Source organism: Dendrobates tinctorius, unplaced genomic scaffold, assembly GCF_039654945.1.
Source record: "Dendrobates tinctorius isolate UK_male_01 unplaced genomic scaffold, ASM3965494v1 ptg000003l, whole genome shotgun sequence".
Classification (NCBI taxonomy): domain Eukaryota; kingdom Metazoa; phylum Chordata; class Amphibia; order Anura; family Dendrobatidae; genus Dendrobates; species Dendrobates tinctorius.
The window spans coordinates 90,933,165-90,952,249 of NW_027361671.1; the positions used below are offsets into that span (position 1 = coordinate 90,933,165).

Sequence of the window (19,085 nt, forward strand, 5' to 3'; positions counted from 1 at the left end):
TAAGTAAAATAGTGTTGGGGTACAAATCGACCCAAATAATTGCAGCATGAAGAATACAGGTAAGTATGCGTCCAAGTAATCATCATACAACGTTAGTCATAGTAAACAAAGCCATCAACTTAATCACATGGCCGTCCTGTAGAAAGTACAGAACGATCTCAACAAAAAGGTCAGTGATATGACATCTAAGCCGTCAAAGAACCCTGTCAATAATCAGGTGGATTCTTCCCAAAAGAAACTCACAACGCGTTTCATCTTATAGATTCATCAGGGGAGCTGATCTGTAGGTGTATCGCATCCTGCGAACTAGACAAGAGGGTGGAGTGCTACCAAGTAAAACTAACCGAGGTGCGCCCATTAAAGCATTGCGTGCTCCCACCAGAGTATCATGCATTTTCGGTCAGCATTTCTTTGACTGCTGAGATGGCACATCTCTGATATTTTTGGTGAAATCATTCCTTACTCTTTTCTACATGACGGCCATGTGATTAAGCTGATGGCGTCGTTTAATATGGTTAATGTTGTATGATGATTTCTTGGACTCATACTTACCTGTATTCTTCATGCCGCAAGTTAAGGAAAGGAGATATGTTTAAAAGGGAAATAAGGTTTGGTCTTTGGTGCTACAGAGCCAAGTCATAAGCCACACAGCATAGAGAACGCTGTCATCACTGGATTAAATGATCTATTTACAAGGGAAGGCAATTTTTCAGAGGGTCCACATGAGAGACAGTTAGTGTTGCGGAGGACCGAACAAATACGGTGAAATAAATTCTGTTCGATATTAACATACTAACTTGGCCCGTGCAAAATTTTCGCACATTGGTATTAGGGGGCGCAGGCAATTTCAGAAAAAGCAAGCTAGTCAAATGTAAGTGTATTTCATGAGATGAACATAGACAGGTATTTATATATGTAGATTGGTAATACAATAAATTGGTTTGATAAGTAGAGGCAAAAAAATGTCTTCCGGTTGAGGTGCCACCTGCAGGTCATTCTGTCTTTCTGCAGGTTTATGAAGATGAATGTTTAGACTGTATTTAGTGATAAAATCGTGAATGTTTGGTTCTTTTCTTGTTGAAGGGGGCAAGTTTACCTTTCAAATGGTGTATCATTTGTGTGCATGTATACAAATGTGTTTGCATAGGTGACTCACCATTTGTGTGTGCGTGTGAGGCAAAGTTATCATGGAAAAAACAGTGCATGTTTACAAATGTGTTTGCATATGTGACTCACCTGCAGTGAAGTATGCAATCCTCCAATGTGCCTGAAATAGGCTGGGCAAGCACTTGAGCAAGCTGGAAAGACCCCAAGGCAAATGTTTCGATTTGTTTGTGATGTCTGCAAGCAGCTTTGGGGTAGTGTGCTGCCACCTGTAGGTCATTTGACCTTTCAAATGCTGTATCATTTGCTTGTGTGGGTCGAGTATGAACGGAGCAAGTGTGCAATTCAATAGGCAGTGCATGTTTACAAATGTGTTTGCATATGTGACTCACCTGCAGTGAAGGGTGCAATACTCCAATTTGGCTGAAACAGGCTGGGCAAGCAGTTCGGCAAGCTGGAAAGCCCCCAAGGCAAATAGCTTAGTTACTCACCGATAACGGTGTTTCTCGGAACCCATGACAGCACCACGGAGAGAGAGGGAGGGGATCCGCCCTTCAGGGACAGGAACCTACAGATAAAAAGGGCGGTACCTCTCCTCCGCCTTCAGTTGGTTACAGAGCATCAGAGGGTCTCCAGGTTAGTTAGACAACAGAAATATATGCATAACATTATAATATTGCTTATTATCAGAAGCACCGTGTCTAAACGGAAACACTCTACTAACAGTAAAACGTGCCCACCACACTCGTGAAGGGGAGGGGAATAAGCGGGTGCTGTCATGGGTTCCGAGAAACACCGTTATCGGTGAGTAACTAAGCTATTCTCTCTCACCCATGACAGCACCACGGAGAGAATTACAGAGATTGGTAGCTTAGGGAGGGACCACCGCCTGAAGGACCCTACTCCCGAAGGTCAGGTCAGACGTAGAGGCTAGATCTAATCTATAGTGCCTAAAAAAGGTCGAAGGTGATGACCAGGTGGCCGCCTTACAGATTTGTTCTATTGATACCTCAGATCTTTCAGCCCATGAGGTCACCATCACTCCTGTGGAATGGGCTCTCAACCCTTCCGGAATGGTATTTTCACTGGATGAATATGCCAGGGCAATCGCATCCCTTATGCACCTTGCCAGGGTACTCTTAGATGCTTTGAGTCCCTTCCGAGGTCCCTGAAAACACACAAGGAGAGAGCCTTCCTTCCTACATTTCTTGGTGGCCTCTAGATACTGCACTAGGCACCTCATCACGTCTAAGGTGTGGAATTTGTCTTCTCCCTTCTTTTTAGGATTTGGGCAGAATGAAGGAAGGACTACCTCTTGGGACTTATAGAAGTGTGATGACACTTTGGGTAGATATGCCAGGTCAGGCTTTAAAATGACCCTATCATCTAGAATCTTTGTGAAAGGTGGCCCTACTGATAAAGCTTGCATATCGCTCACTCTGCGAGCTGATGTTAGCGCCAAAAGAAGCACTGTTTTTAACGACAGGATTCTTAGGGATGCTGAGTGAATAGGTTCGAATGGAGGGCCTGTTAGCGTGGATAGTACAAGATTTAGATCGCATGATGGTAATCTTTGATTAGTTATCGGCCTGGATCAGGATACGGCCTTAGTAATCTGTCACCCAGGAATTACCTACCACATTATGGTTATAAAGGTGCCCAAGGCCGCTACTTGTACCTTTAATGTGTTGACCGCTAGACCCTGTTCTAGGCCCTTTTGTAGAAACTCTAGGATTTTGTCAATGTGAACCTCATCCTGAACCTTTACCCCCGAAGTGGATAAGAATTTTTTCTTTTTTTTTTGTAGTGTAGTTATCAGGTTCTCTGAAATTCCTCTGTCTCTCATCAGTGCCCTCTCAAATTCCATGCTGTTAAATGGAATCTCCCTGCCTGAGGGTGTAACACTGGCCCCTGCGATAGCAGGTCCAGGAGATCTGGGAGGATCCATGGGTCGGTTAGAGAGAATATTCTTAGCCAGGAGAACCAGGTTCTTTTGGGCCAGAAGGGGGCTATTAAAATCATTCCTGCCCCATCCTCCCTGACTTTTCTTCGCACTGCTGGGATCAGCATGATCGGGGGAAAGGCATATGTTAGGCCACATGTCCATGGGAGTATGAAGGCGTCCAGAGCTAGAGGATTCCTCCTGGGGTCTATGGAGCAGAAAGTTTCCACTTTTTGTTTCTGAAGTCGGCAAACAGATCTATGCCCGGGTCCCCCCACATTTTTACAATCTGCCGAAAAACGGACCGCTTTAGGACCCATTCCCCTTGTCGTAATTGGGAGCGACTCAGAAAGTCTGCCCTTTGATTCTCCGTGCCCCGGATGTGTAGTGGTGACAGAGATAGCAGGTTTGCCTCTGCTAATTTGAGGACTCTGGAGAATGTTTCCATTAGGGCTCGGGACCTGGTTCCCCCCTGATGATTTATATATGCTATTGTGACTCGATTGTCCGAAATATGCGGACATGATGACCCCGGAGCAGGGGTAAGAAGTGTACTAATGCGTAGCCCACTGCTAAGAGCTCTCACTGGTTCGAGGAGGCTTCTAATTCTTGAACTCCCCACGTAACCTGGCCAACTTCGTTGTTCATGTGTGCTCCCCACCCCGTGGGACTGGCATATGTGGTAGCTATGTGTGTTATTTTTGTTACCCAGGGGGTCCCTTTGGAAGGGTTGTCTTGGCTTTTCCACCAGGTTAGGGAATGAGTAGTTTTTGAATTTAGGGTAATACGACCCTCTAGGTGTCCCCCCTACTGCAGACTAGTTGGCTAGTACATCCCACTGTAGATCTCTCGTGTGTAACTGAGCCCGTTGGACTGCTGGCAGGCAGGCGGAGAGAGAACCTAGTCGTGACATCGCTTTTCTTAATGTCATGGAGGGATTTTGGATGGCTCTTGTTACAATTTGAGCGATTTTCTCCTTCTTGCGGTCTGGGAGGCGGCACTCTTGAATGTTTGAGTCCAATATTAGACCCAAGAATTCCTGTACTCTGCTGGGCTCCGATCTTGATTTTTTTAGATTCAGGAGCCAGCCCAGGCCTTGCAGAGTGCCCATCACTCTGTCCCTCTGTTCCCAGCGTTTTTGAACCGAGCTGGTTGGTATTAAAAAATAGTCCAGATACGGGATTATTATTATGTCTTGCTCCCTTATATGGGCCATCATCTCTGCCCGTGGAGCTACAGATATTCCGAATAGCAAGGCTCTATACTGGAGTTCTCTTATCTCACCCTTTATCGAGACAGCTAACCTGAGATATTTCCTGGAGTTTTTGTGAATGGGGACGTGATAATAGGCGTCGCTGAGATCCAACATTGGTGGTGGACCTGATTGACTCCATTTTTAAGTTTTAAAATTTTTTTTTTTTAAATTTATAATTGTCTGAAACCTGCCGCCTGGCTTGGTCACCAGGAAAAAGAGGGGAGTAAAACCCCTTGCCCCTTCCCTGCAGGGGAACCTCCTGGAGGGCTCCTTTTTCTACCAGGCTTAGGACTTCGTTTCCTAGGGCTTTCTGCTCTTGCATACTGGATCTTAGCGGAGTCATTACATACTTTTGAGGCGGGAGGGAGAGAAGTTTATCCTTAGGCCCTCCTGGATTAGGGGTTTACTATCCATGGGTTGTTTGAGATTCTTTTCCAGGCTGGGAGAAAAAAGGGTTAACCTTCCCCCCACCCTGAGCAAACTGTCACCTAGAGGGCTTTTTGTCTCAGGACAAGTTGCCGAGGAGGAACCCACTATCTCTTCTCGTCAGCCCACTTTGCTCTCTCGGCGGTCTCCGCAAAAGAAACTTTCTATTCCGAAAGGGCCTCTTAGCTGCATTTGAGAGTGCTGCTGCTTTGGACGATAACCAGACTGAGTCTGCGGATGAGTCCGCTAGGAAGGCAGCCGCTCCCCTTATTACTGGGATAGAGTCTAGGATTTTATCCCTTGGCATTCCGCTATGGCTGGCCTGAGGTTACCTCCAGCTAACTGCCATGCACCTTTAAGAAAGGTATCTGCCTTTTTATCTAGGGGACCCCTGAGGGTGCCCATGTCCTCAAAGGGGAGGGCGAATTTTTTTTTTTTTTTTGAGGCCTTTGCGACAGCTACATCGAGCTTTGGGCCCCTTTCCTCACAGGGATATTTCCTTTTAAGGGAAGGGACCGTGGTGTTTTTCCTGTCCGGTTAATCCCATTCTTTTTGATTAGACCCCGCACATTTTCATTTAGCGGGAACACTCTCCGCGCCTTTTCTGGCCCAGTCCCCCGAACATTATGTCCTGGACTGTTTTATCAGGCCTAGGGTCCAGCACCCCCATGGTAGACGTTACCGCTTTCACTAGTTTGTCCACCTCATCTAGGGGGAAGCAGTGACGCCCCTTTGTTTCCTCGTCTGAGGATGAGGAACTGGAATCTGAGGGTTTTGACGTGATTTCCCCCGATGTCGAGGAATCCGACTGGGAAATCACTATTGTGTCTTTCTTTTTCTTTTTTTTTTTTTGATTTGTCCCTATGCTTAAGGGATATAAGGGCACTCTGACCTCCAATTTAATCGCAGCTTTTAGGTCAGAGGCCAAATCCGGAGTTTCCTAACAGAGGATTTCTTTTGTACATGGTTCCGTTTTTTTTTGTTTTTTTTTCCTGCACTCGATGTTTTCTTTGCTTTGGCTTTTACCCCCGGTGGTCACTGGGGTTATAGCAGTTTTTGGCCCCTGATCATTTGACCATTCCCTTTTCCTATGGGGTCACATGATCTAGGCAGGTGTTGGTGATAGCGTCTTGTGAAGCCACTGCAGAAACCTGATGGAGTTACCAGCTGGCTTGAAGCCACTGCTGAAACTGGTGTTGAACTCTGGCTGCCTGGTGTCCGCAGCAGAGTGAGATGGTGAAGGTGGCAGCTGGCTCTGAGGTGTAGAGCCACTCTCTCAAGAAATAGGTAGGGGACTAGCACAAGTGGGGCACTCCCTTTTCTTTTCCCCTTCTTCCCCTAGTAAGGGAAATGGAACTTTTAATACAATGGTGAACATTCACGAAGATCACTCACCCAAAGGTATGCGGCTGCAGGTATCGATTCGGGAGATGGAGTCAGGTCCTGAATAGGCTGCTCTCCTGGTGGCGATTTGCTCCTTGCAGCTAACGTGCTATGCTGCGTGGAGTGACTACTGGAACGACCATCCGTACTGTGTTCCTTTTGACGATGATTGTGGTGCTGCTGCTAAAGCTGCTGCCTGGCTTGCTGCTCCTGGTGCTGGTCACTATCCCCTTCAGGATTGCCTCCAGCCTGGAGCGCTTGTGCAGCCACCATCTTAAAATTTCCCGGCTGGCGTCACCGCTCCCATCCTGCACCGCGGTCCCCGGGAGAGCGCTCCTGCGCATGCGCCGGTTCTAGGGACCCGGAAGCCGGCTTCTACTTCCGGGGCGGCCGCCATCTTGGTACACCTCTGTAACCCGGCGCCACCCGCATGTTTACCGGGTCCCCACGAGCCCCGACTTCCTCTCCGGAGCGGCGGCTCCGGCGTCACTCCCGCCCGCTCACCCGGCAGCCCGCATCGGCCCCAGCAGTGGCGGCTTCGGGCACCGCACCTTCCCGAGGCAGGGGTCTCCCCGCTTACACCACCGGTCAGGCCGGCCCCGGATCCTGGACACACGAAAGGTACCGTCCTGTGGGTCCCTCCGTCAGGGACAGGAACCCAACTGAAGGCGGAGGAGAGGTACCGCCCTTTTTATCTGTAGGTTGCTGTCCCTGAAGGGCGGATCCCCTCCCTCTCTCTCCGTGGCGCTGTCATGGGTGAGAGAGAATGTCTGGATTTGTTTGAGATGTCTGTTAGCAGCTTTGTGGTAGTGTGGTGTCACCTGCAGGTCATTTTTCCTTACTGCAGGTTTATGAAGATTAATGTTTAAACTGTATTTTGTGATCAAATCGTGGATGTGTGGTTTGTTTGGCTATTTTCTTGCTGAAGGGGGCAAGTTTACCTTTCAAATGGTATATCATTTGTGTGTGTGGGTGGAGTATGAACGGAGATACAAAGTAATCACCGAAAAGTGTTTAGAAATAATAGAATAGATTATTTTATATTAATATTAATTATAGTGCTTATTATCGAACATATCAAAACTACGGTATATAATTAGCTGATTTTTATAACGTTTATAAAAGATAGTACTGTATATACTCGTGTATAAGCCGACCCCCTAATTTTGTCGCAAAAAACTGGGAAAACTTATTGACTCGCGTATAAGCCTAGGGTGGAAAATGCAGCAGCTACTGGTAAATTTAAAAAATAAAAATATAGATGCCAATAAAAGTAAAATTAATTGAGACTTCAGTAGGTTAAATGTTTTTGAATATCCATATTGAATCAGGAGCCCCATATAATGCTCCATACAGTTCATGATGGCCCCATAAGATGCTCCATACAAAATACACCCAATATAATGCTGTACAAAGGTTAATAATGCCCCCATAAGATGCTCCATAGAATAATATGCCCCATATAATGCTTCATGAAGGTTATGGCCCCATAAGATGCTCCATAGATTATGCCCCCATAAGATGCCCCATAAGATGCTCCATAGAGTATGCCCCATAAAATGCTCCATAGATTATGCCCCCATAAAATGCTCCATAGATTATGCCCCCATAAAATGCTCCATAGATTATGCCCCCATAAAATGCTCCATAGATTATGCCCCCATAAAATGCTCCATAGATTATGCCCCCATAAAATGCTCCACAGATTATGCCCCAATAAGATGCTCCACAGATTATGCCCCAATAAGATGCTCCACAGATTATGCCCCAATAAGATGCTCCACAGATTATGCCCCAATAAGATGCTCCACAGATTATGCCCCAATAAGATGCTCCACAGATTATGCCCCAATAAGATGCTCCACAGATTATGCCCCAATAAGATGCTCCACAGATTATGCCCCAATAAGATGCTCCACAGATTATGCCCCCATAAGATGCTCCATAGATTATGCCCCCATAAAATGCTCCATAGATTATGCCCCCATAAAATGCTCCATAGATTATGCCCCCATAAAATGCTCCATAGATTATGCCCCCATAAAATGCTCCATAGATTATGCCCCCATAAAATGCTCCATAGATTATGCCCCCATATGCTGCTCCACAGATTATGCCCCCATATGCTGCTCCACAGATTATGCCCCCATATGCTGCTCCACAGATTATGCCCCCATAAAATGCTCCACAGATTATGCCCCCATATGCTGCTACACAGAATATGCCCCCATATACTGCTACACAGAATATGCCCCCATATGCTGCTACACAGAATATGCCCCCATATGCTGCTACACAGAATATGCCCCCATATGCTGCTACACAGAATATGCCCCCATATGCTGCTACACAGAATATGCCCCCATATGCTGCTACACAGAATATGCCCCCATATGCTGCTACACAGAATATGCCCCCATATGCTGCTACACAGAATATGCCCCCATATGCTGCTACACAGAATATGCCCCATATGCTGCTCCACAGACTATGCCCCATATGCTGCTCCACAGACTATGCCCCATATGCTGCTCCACAGACTATGCCCCCATATGCTGCTCCACAGACTATGCCCCCATATGCTGCTCCATACACTATGCCCCCATATGCTGCTGCAAAAAAAAAAAAAAAAAAAGCCATACTCACCTCTCCTGCTCAGGACCCGGCACCTGAGATATTCACCTGTCCGGGGTCCATCGCTGCTCACCGCTGTCTGCCTGCTTCCTGTGTCAGTGACTGTTCAGCCAGCAGAGGGCGTACAGCACACTAACCACGTCACCGCGCCCTCTGCTGCCTAAACATCACTGACACAGGACAGAGCAGACAGCGGTGAGCAGCGATGGACCCTGGACAGATGAATATCGCTATACTTACCCACTCCTGGCGCGGTCTCTGCAGCCCCGCTTCTCCAGGGTCTCCCTTCCTGCCTTCATATGCGCATATTCATGAGTTTAATGAGCGGTACCACGTGACCGCTGAAGGCAGGGAGACCGTGGAGAAGCGGGGGGGCTGCAGAGACCGCGCCAGGGGGGTAAGTATGATCTGTCACCTCCCGCTCCCCCTCCCCGCCGACCCCCAAGTATATGACTCGTGTATAAGCCAAGAGGGGGACTTTCAGCCCCAAAAAATGGGCTGAAAATCTTGGCTTATTCACGAGTATATACGGTACATCATATTGGTCCAGTTATTCAGCCCTTATGCTATAATCAACAGCTCCACCAAAAACAATATGATGTCCCAACAGACACCACACACTATAATGAACCCAAGAGCTCCACATAAACTCAGTATGGTGCTCCAACAGCCCTCAACACAGTCTAATGATCCCCAAAATCTCTGACACAGAATGAGCCCTTACAGCCCCCCAAAAAAGTATAGCAGACACGGTATGATTGCCTCAAAACAGTATGATCCAACACACAAAATTATGGCACCCATGCATTCATGAGACACTACAGCTTCCTATATACAAAATGATGACCCTCACAGTATGATTCCCATAGTCACCAACATATTGTGATGGCCCTCCAAACAGTATGATGGTCCTCCCAGCCCCCCATACACAGTATGATGGTCCTTATAGTCCTCCATAGCCCCCCCAACACAATATGATGGCCGCAGCAGTACCCCAACACAGTATGATACCACACAGGCCCCAACACGGTATGATTACCCCCACAGTCTGATCCCTCACAGCCCCTCAATACTTAATGATGGCCATGCAAGTGAATGAAAAAAAAACAGACTGCTCACCTCACCCGTTACCCTGACGTGCCGCTCCGATGCTTTGCACACTGAGGATTCACAGCAGGCGCAATCTAATGAAGTCACCAAACCTGCTGCGCTGAGAAACTCAGTTGCACAGGCTTAATGGTGGAAGATGGAGCCGACAATTCAATCCTCCACCATTACATTCACCAGTATCTGCATCCCAAGAATGCAGAGATGGGTGAAATCGAGACGTTCAACCAAGGTGGAGAGGGCGTCCGCCATCTTCGGCCCTTTTTCTGAGTTAGATATATGCACAGCCAAGGGGCCAGATGTGGCCTGTGGGCCATAGTTCACCTGGTCTAATCTACTAGAATGTGTGCAGGAAGATTGGGCACGTTGGATTCACCTTGCCCGATCTAATGTTCTCACATGAGATAAGCTTTCGCCAGAGGTGTATGATAGCGGCTAAATCCCCTCTCCCTATTAAGAACACAAGTGGCTCTGCCAAGACAAGTGTGAATATGTAAGGAAGGAAGGGTTTGAGTCAAACAGCAGCTGATTAAAACGAGCATTTAGCCAGAAATTGTCTATATGGCCAGATTTAAAGCCCCGTTACACATAACGATGTCCCAGCGATCCCACCAACGATCCGACATGGATGGGATCGCTGGGACAATGCTAGACAGCCCCTCCCGCGATCAGGACCAGTGAGCAAGCTGGTATCTAAGGTAAACAGCGGGTTTCCCAGAGCCACGCGGCTCTTGAATACCCGCTGTTTACCCTGGAAACCAGCGGATATCCAAGAGCCGCACGGCTCTTAGAAACCTGCTGTTTACCTTAGATATCAGCGTGCAGAGTCGCTGATCGTTCGTCTCCCGCTACCACACGCAGCGATGCGCGCTGGCCAGCGGTAGACTAACGATCAAAAAATGGCCCAGGACGATCCTGCATGATGAGCGATAGCCGGCAGGGGGGCCGGTCGCTGATACCCGTCACACACAGCGATGTCGCTGGCGAGATCACTGTGACGTCACAAATCAGCGATCTCGCTAGCGATCTCGCTGTGTGTGACGGGGACTTTAGGCTATGTTCAGACAAACATTTTTAGTGTGTGTGCTCAAAGAACTGCACAAGGACCAATGTTAGCACATTTCTATTGCACATGGAAGATTTTACAAGCTAAAAAAAAAAAAAAAAAAAAAAAAAAAAAGGCAACACAGCATGTGCTAGCTAGGACCTATTTATGGCCCAGACTGGTGTATGTAAATGCCAGGCAGATCATGTACCCGTCTGTTATGGAGACAAAAACACAAAGTTGCACAAGGACATGACTGGCTTTTACTATGACAATGTAAACTTAGCCTCAGGATCATACCTTACCACTAAGGACACAGGACTTTCTTATAGTGTGGCATTACACCTACTCTATAGAATTCAGCAATAATGAGAACATTACCACAATGCTATGAAGTGTACATACTGTTCTTTCATTTCTACGTAGTCCACGTTGTCATGCTTTGCTACGTCGGTCTCACTCGCATCTTCAGTATCTTTATATTACAAGGGAAAACAAAGATGTCAGTATACAGCAGGGTCACAAAGGCAGATAACAACAAGGTATCACCCCGTTACATTTTGGTCTGAATTATTAAAATGATTTTCCAGTTTCAGAAAAAGCTGCAACTTAACATAAGAACAGAAGTATGCATAACTCACCAGCACCGGGTATTAGCTAAAACTGCAGCCAGTAACAGGGGTTCCAAACTGGAAAACCCTTTTAAATAACAGCTCACATACACAGGATAACAATAATAATAAATAATAATAATAATAATAATAATAATAATAATAATAATAAATAACTAATTGCTATGTTGGGGAAAAAAAAAAAACAGGAGACCTTGGAGGTAACTAGAATCTGACATTCCTTATTTTTCTTACTTACAATGAGACATAATATACAAACCTTTTTCCTTTCAATAATTGAGTCACAAAGAAGCAAAGGGAGGGGCTGAAATCAACTACCAGCTGTCATCCTACCAAGGATGCCCTGTACATTTACACTTGGCAGAGGTTTGTTTTTTTGTGTGAAATGTAAAAAGTTATAGGTCATCAATACCAGAACAACGGGGTTTCTGACACCCGGCACCCACAGTGATCAGTTTTTATCTCAGCCAATGACTAGATGAACAGCACAGCTCAGTACAATGTTAAAAGGTATCTGTGATCAGGTTTTTGCCATCTAAACTGAAAGCAGCATGATTGTTCACTCTGCATAGGCAGAAAGCAGCCAGAGAAAGCTGCCAATCAGTGGTGTGGGCGGGGTTATACAGAGCTCAGCATTCAGAGAACTGACATCTGCAGCAAATAAACTGGGATTTTATCAAAACGACAGCAAGCAGCCCAGTAAGTGATACATTGCTGGAATCAGGGTCTTCCTCCCTACATTATGCTGCTTTAAGATGGGGTAGCAAAAACCTAGAGACTAATCTGCCTTTAAGTGGCAACATCTGAGAACTGCAGCTCATCTCCTACTAAAACAAATAGGAGACATATATTTTATTGTAAGTCACGTGCAGTTCTCTCTCATAGAGGGCAGCCACATGAATCTGAGTTAAATGTCATTTTAATTTTTTATGAGCAAAATTATGCAATTAGCTATTTGTTGAGTAAATGTTCCGATTCCATCAGTTACATCTATTTAGCATATATGTTGTGTAAGCTCCTCAAGTAGGGGAACCATCCTCTGGGTTGTGGACACAAGAGCATCCATTTGGTCTCCATCTACACATCTGGAGCAGACTATTCCATACAATCCACTCCAGTACATAGCTATATACAGAACGTGGGTTATATGGAGGCCATAAACAGATACACGTACATACACCTTTGCCATATGACCAGTGGCAAAAAAAGCACCCTGCAGCTTCCACGCCAAACTCTTTCTTGCGATGGCATACATTTATAAATTCTTCATAGTTTTATACTGGGCAGAAGAGCCATCTGAGAAGTAGCAGACCTTGCTCAAACGTGGTAGAATGTCAGTTTTTGGAAGTAAGCACTGTGACATCATAACTACACTTTTGTATTTTATTTCTGACTGTAAGCAGAACGAGCTTATTACTGTTCAGCTAAGCAGACAACAGACCGGACGCTGCGCTCATCGCACAGGGCGTTGGGGGAGACACCGCAGGGACCAGCCCCTGAAACAAGCGTCACGGATGACGCTTCATGTCAGGGCGGCAAAGGGGAGTGTCACGATGTCCCATCCGCGTGGACAGTGCATCATGCACTGGGGATTCTCAAAGGAATCTTCATAGGAAGTGGGTAATATAAACAGAACTCGAAGTTGCAGTGTGGAGTGAATGATCGGGAATTTTACCATGATTAGAATGACAAAAGTTATTAGTTTTTAAAGATTTATTAATTGAAATTTACGTTTGGGTTTTGGACTAACCCTTTAAGGACTATCAGCCGGTCACAAAAATGTTTTCTGCACTTTTAGAAACAGTGTCAAAAGTCCATCTGTCACCAGCCATCCGCTGTTTAGAAGTTCTACTATCTACCACAGCCTCTTCGAAATGATGTACGGTAATACTTCTTCTTGGAGAGCCATTACTGGACGACAATTTCTGCAGATATTTCAACTCTTTTCTGTAGACGCTATTTCAGACACACACTTTGTAATCACCAAGGGTGGACTCCCCAATCTTTCAGCTTACCACCTTCAATCCTAAGCTTAGTGTTCTGTGTGCTGTACATACACATATTGAGTGTGCACCACGACCATCAGCCAGGGAACAAGTCTTAGGTCGCAGCTCAGCACATTATGAAAATCCTATTTTGGCAGAAGTTAAAAAAAAAATATATATATATATATATATATATATATATATATATATATATATATATATATATATATATATATAGAGGCCTCTTTCAAATCGGCAAGAACCAGCCTCTTCTGGACAGGAGTTTTCCTACCGCTCACTTTCACAGACACACAACCTTTCTCGCCAGGCATAATTCGGCTCACTTCATCACTATAAACCTTTCACTCCATCCACTATAGAGTAAAATCAGGACAAGTCATGAAACTTTTTTTTTTATTTGGAAAACATAAACCCTTCACTTTCTGAATTAAAGATTTTCAAATTGACACTGTTCATATAGTTATTTTTTGAAATATGATCCCTTTGTGAAGACTTAGCACAAACCAAAGAAGTTGCAGTGACAAGGTTTACTGTGGTAAAGTACATATAATATACAGACATTTCGGTCCTTTAGACCTTCCTCAATGTACCCTAAGGAAGTGCTTATAGGTAATAAGGGAATCCCCCCGTGAAAAACTCAGACCGGTAATATTGGATGGATGGATGAACACAGAACTTAAGCACATGCTAAAAAGGAAGAAAAAAATGTTTATAAAATGGAAAGAGGGAGGCATATCTAAAGAAGAATATAATGCTGTCTGCAGAACCTGCAGGGCACAAATCAGATTATCTAAAGCTGAAAATGAATTGAGGCTTGCAAGAGATGTCAAAAGCAATAATAAAGGATTTTGGGGATATGTCAAAAGTAAAAGAAAAGTCAAAGATGCTATAGAAGAGGACGGCATCGGGTGAAGATAAGAGGCACCGGACTGCAAAGCCCATCAGACCAGACGCCGGGGTGAGTATAATCTAAAGGGCCCGTTACACACAGCAATATCGCTAAAGCATCACCGATTTTGTGACGCAGCAGCGATATCGCTACATGTGATACCTCCGTCCGGCTCCCCCGCTGGCTATCTCGCGAGATCGGCCTGGTCCATTTCTCGTCGTCGGCTTCCTGCTGGCGCTGAAGAGCGAGCCATGGACACGGGCGAAATACGGTCACCCTCCCTGCGTCTGACAGGTGAGTACGACCGCTGCGATGTCGCTGGTGAGATCTGCCTGGTCCATTTCTCATCGTCGGCTTCCTGCTGGCGCCGACGAGCGAGCCATGGACGCGGGTGAAATACGGTCACCCTCCCTGCGTCTGACAGGTGAGTACGACCGCTGCGATGTCGCTGGTGAGATCTGCTTGTTTGGCAGCTCACCAGCGATCCTGACCGGGTCATAGCGTGGTCGAGATCGCTGGTGCATCGCTAAATATAACAGGGGCTTAACACTTTATCTTTCAAGTTACATTGGGGGCTTATCTACAGCATTACAGAATGCAGTAGATAAGCCCCTGATGGCTGTGGCCGCAGCTGATAGGCCAAAAAAAGGGTGACAGATTCCCTTTATCATCCTAAAGGGACCCCATAGTAGACAGACCCTGCAGTCATTACTTGGCCTCACATTGCCATGGCAACCAGCAGGACCCACAATCAGGATCTGCCCTGATGAGGTTATAGGACCAGCCAGCTAGAGGGCGCTGTTGCTATTAACCGCAGCATCTAGGGGGATAAAAATAGCCCTGATTCGAGCCGACACATAGCACGGAGCCGACTGACACAGTGTCTCGGGTCAGCAGACAGGCGTACTGGGGGCATTAGTGGGTGAAGTCCTGTTTTCTGGTCCCTTCAGGTGACAGCAGCAGCATCACTGCCAGTCCTGGGCACCTCGCTCCTGCACTCCTGTCCCCGGCTCCTCTTACCCTCGTCGGACTCCCGGCCCCTGAAGCTGCGGTCATCGTCCTCGTCCGCACTCTCCAGCTCTTCCTCCTCATAGTAGTCGTTAGCTGCCGCCGCGACCGGGGACATCACGCCAACCGAGCTCATGTCTGTCAGGCACAGCCGGACCTCAGTGACCGGAACACGAGCGGGAAACTTCCACACGAGAACCGACACAGCAGCTACAACAATCGGCGCACAGCAACGGGGTCCTCCGCCGCCCGAGTTCCTGTGTCTCCGTTCTAGGTGTCCTGTGAATTGCCAGTAATTTCAGGGCAGCCGAAAAGCCTCTCTGGCTAATATATCGTTATACACGGAGCAAAGTTACACCATTGGAAATGTATTTGCACCTCATGTGTCAACACTAGATTATTTAAGGGTAGAAATAGTGAATTTTCGCCTAAGGGCCACACAGGCAGCGCGGCGGACACCACCTGGCGGGAAGTACAATGGTGGATGGAAACAAATCTCTCGCTGGTTATACAGTGAGGGTGTGATACCGAGAGTGGCCGCGGAGGGGCAGCCGGCACCCGCACTATGTGACTGTACATTGCCGAGTACTGCGCCGCTTCCTGCAGGTTCCTGGGCGCCATATCATGCTGACAATAATGGAGGGCCAGGAGGAGGCTGCAGGAAAGTCATGTCAGTCAGTTGTGATTGAGGACACAAAGCCTAAGGCTATGTGCACATGCTGCGGATTCACCTGCGGGTTTTTCCCGCGCGGAACCGCAGGTAAAGTGACCTCCGGATTACCCGCGGTTTTCCCACCTCTACTATGTTAAGGCTGTGTGCACACGCTGCGGATTAGGTGCGGATTCATCCGCGCGGATTTTGTAAAATCCGCAGGTGAAACCGCAGGTCAAAAGACCTGCGGTTTTACCTGCGGATTGCTTTGCGGTTTTGCCCTGCGGTTTTTCATCTCCTCAATGGAGGAGATGGCAAACCGCAGGAGAATCCGCAGAAAGAATTGACATGTCAATTCTTTCTGCAGATTGAAAACCGCAGATAATCCGCGCGGAAAATTCCGCACCGTCTGCACTGCGGTTTTTGATTCCCATAGGGAATCATTGTACTGTACACCGCAGCAAAAACTGCTGCGTGTCCGCGGGGCCAAAACCGCTGCGGAACCGCAGCAAAATCCGCAGCGTGTGCACACAGCCTCAAGGTGTGAAACCGCGGCGGACTCCGCAGAAACAATTGACATGCTGCCGTTTATAAACGGCAGCAAAACCGCAGCGTGAGCACAGCAGATTTTAAAACCCATAGGGTAACATGGTACTGTACCATGTCTGCAGAACTGCTGCGTGTCCGCGGGGCCAAAAACGCTGCGGAACCGGCAGCATGTGCACATAGCCTTAGGGTGTGTGCAGACGCTGCAGATTCTGCTGCGGTGTACAGTACCATTATTCCCTATGGAAACCGCAGTGCAGATGCTGCGGAATTTCTGCGGATTCCGTAGCGGTTTACCATCTCTTCTATTGTGGAGATAGTAAAACCGCAGGATAATCCGCAGATTTTGAAAATCCGCGCGGATCAATCAGCAGCAGATTCCGCAGCGTGTGCACACAGCCTTAGGGGATTATTTGGTGACTAGATATCAGCAGGCTGATTTGTAGCGAATTTCCCCAAATTTTGGTTTCTGGTGAAGCTGAGATATTGGGATTCGATTCGCACAAATCCTGGCTCATTTAGTGGGCTGATAAAGGGTTAACACACAAAACCCACGTTACTGTCTTAGGCTGGTTTCACATTTGCGTTAAAACAACGCTGCGCCCTGCGTCGTTAAGCCCCGCCCCGAGCCGGCTCCCTGCCCGCCCCATCCGGGATCACCGCCTACTTTCGCATTTGCACGCATGCGATCGGCGCACCCTATCTTTAGCATAGGGTGCGCAGATCATGCGCTGCCAGTGTGAAAGTAGCGTGCTGCGCACTTTTGACGGTGCGCCACATGTTGCATTTCGGCGCGCACGGCGCACCGTCAAAAGTGCGCAGCACGCTACTTTCACACTGGCAGCGCATGATCTGCGCACCCTATGCTAAAGATAGGGTGCGCCGATCGCATGCGTGCAAATGCGAAAGTAGGAGGTGATCCCGGATGGGGCGGGCAGGGAGCCGGCTCGGGGCGGGGCTTAACGACGCAGGGCGCAGCGTTGTTTTAACGCAAATGTGAAACCAGCCTTAGGCCCTCACCTGCCTCCGTGCAGGTCTCTGGTTCTGGACTTTTTTCTTCTGACAGTCCTTAAAAATCAGACTGCACTTGGAGGTCATCCGAGTGGATGTCTGATTTTTTTTCACGGACCCATTGGCAATTTTGATCCAACGCCTGGTTGAGAATTGGTCATGTCTCCCCGATTTTCATGCACCAAATGGTACGTGATAAATCCTAGACATATGAATGGCTCCCTGAGCTATCACAGGTAGTATCCTTAAAAAATATGGATCACACTGTACATGAAAATCAGATGTCTGAATGAGGCCTTGAGGAGATTCAGCTGTAACCTGCTGAGGCACGGACCCCACAAGGTCCCGGAGGTGATCTGTGGTGTCTGAGAGACATTAGCAGCAGATCCCGCAGGTCCTGTAAATGGTGGGATGGGACCCCAGGCAGATACAGACTGGGGCATTTGAAGTCACACAGACCCATGCTGTCCCTGTCCCCAAGCACCAGATAGGATAAATTACCCTGGATGAAGGAAGCAAGATTTACTACAAGACCAATATGTCTAATGACACCCGTGGCCTGCTGGAGTAAGTGACTGCTGGAGTCAGCAACTTTGTGCTCTGTCACAACGGTTAACAGTATGGTTGTCTTGAGAACACTGATTCTGTTAACAACGTAGCAGACAAGGAGGCCCATGACCAGACAGGCCCTTCTAGCATTTGCCAGAATTATCAGATGGCCAGTCCGGCCCTGCCCCCAGGGATCAGACTTGTTTTGTTTTAGCACATCGTATCGATCAGGGCTGCACAACTATGGGCCCAGGGTCACTTGCGGCCTGCAGACATGCCTGGCAGTTCGTTGTTGCTGCTCGTATGTATTCTCTGTGTTAGGGAGTAGAGGAGTGGCACGTAGCACCATAGGGATGGGTAACTATAAGGCTACGTGCCCACGATCAGGAATAGCAGTGTTTTGGATGCAGCGCAGGTGGCTGCGTTGTACAGTACAAGCACAGTGGAGGATGGGATTTATAGAAATCCCATGCCCACTGTGCTTCTATTTGACACGACGTTAACTCGCCTGCGGTGCGGGTTTACGAACCACAACATGTCAATTTCTGTTTCTCCACAACAGAAATTTCCACAATAGTCTATATTGGATGCGGTAAATCCGTACGGTTCAGTGACCACACGCAGATTTACCTGCATCATTAGAACGCGGTAGAAATTAGCAAAACCCAAAAACTTCTGGAGGGCCTTCCAGGAAGTGGGCTGAACCCAATCATAAACAGCCTGTATCTTGGCCGGGTACATTTCAATAGCAGACAGGGACAAAGTGAATCCCAAAAATGAAATCTTTTGTACGCCAAAGAGACATTTCGATCCCTTAACATACAGAGCGGTTTCTCTCAAAATCCGGAACACAATCCGAACATGTTCCACATGAGAATCCCAATCACTGGAAAAAA

At 47.3% G+C, this 19,085-nt stretch overlaps 1 protein-coding gene across 3 annotated transcripts in view; it reads right to left on the reverse strand.

Moving 5' to 3' along the window:
* Positions 1 to 19,085, reverse strand: part of SUDS3 (SDS3 homolog, SIN3A corepressor complex component) — an 81,849-nt gene that overhangs the window by 57,047 nt on the left and 5,717 nt on the right. Inside the window, exons 1-2 of one of the 3 annotated variants that reach the window (XM_073559482.1) lie at positions 15,444 to 15,890; positions 11,302 to 11,371 (exon numbers count right to left, since the gene is read on the reverse strand). In XM_073559482.1, the coding sequence (XP_073415583.1) occupies positions 11,302 to 11,371; positions 15,444 to 15,567 (194 nt within the window). In that variant the 5' untranslated portion in view covers positions 15,568 to 15,890. Of the gene's footprint in view, positions 1 to 11,301; positions 11,372 to 15,443; positions 15,891 to 19,085 lie in introns of those variants that run through there. The other 2 variants (XM_073559486.1, XM_073559489.1) reach the window with 2 other exon arrangements.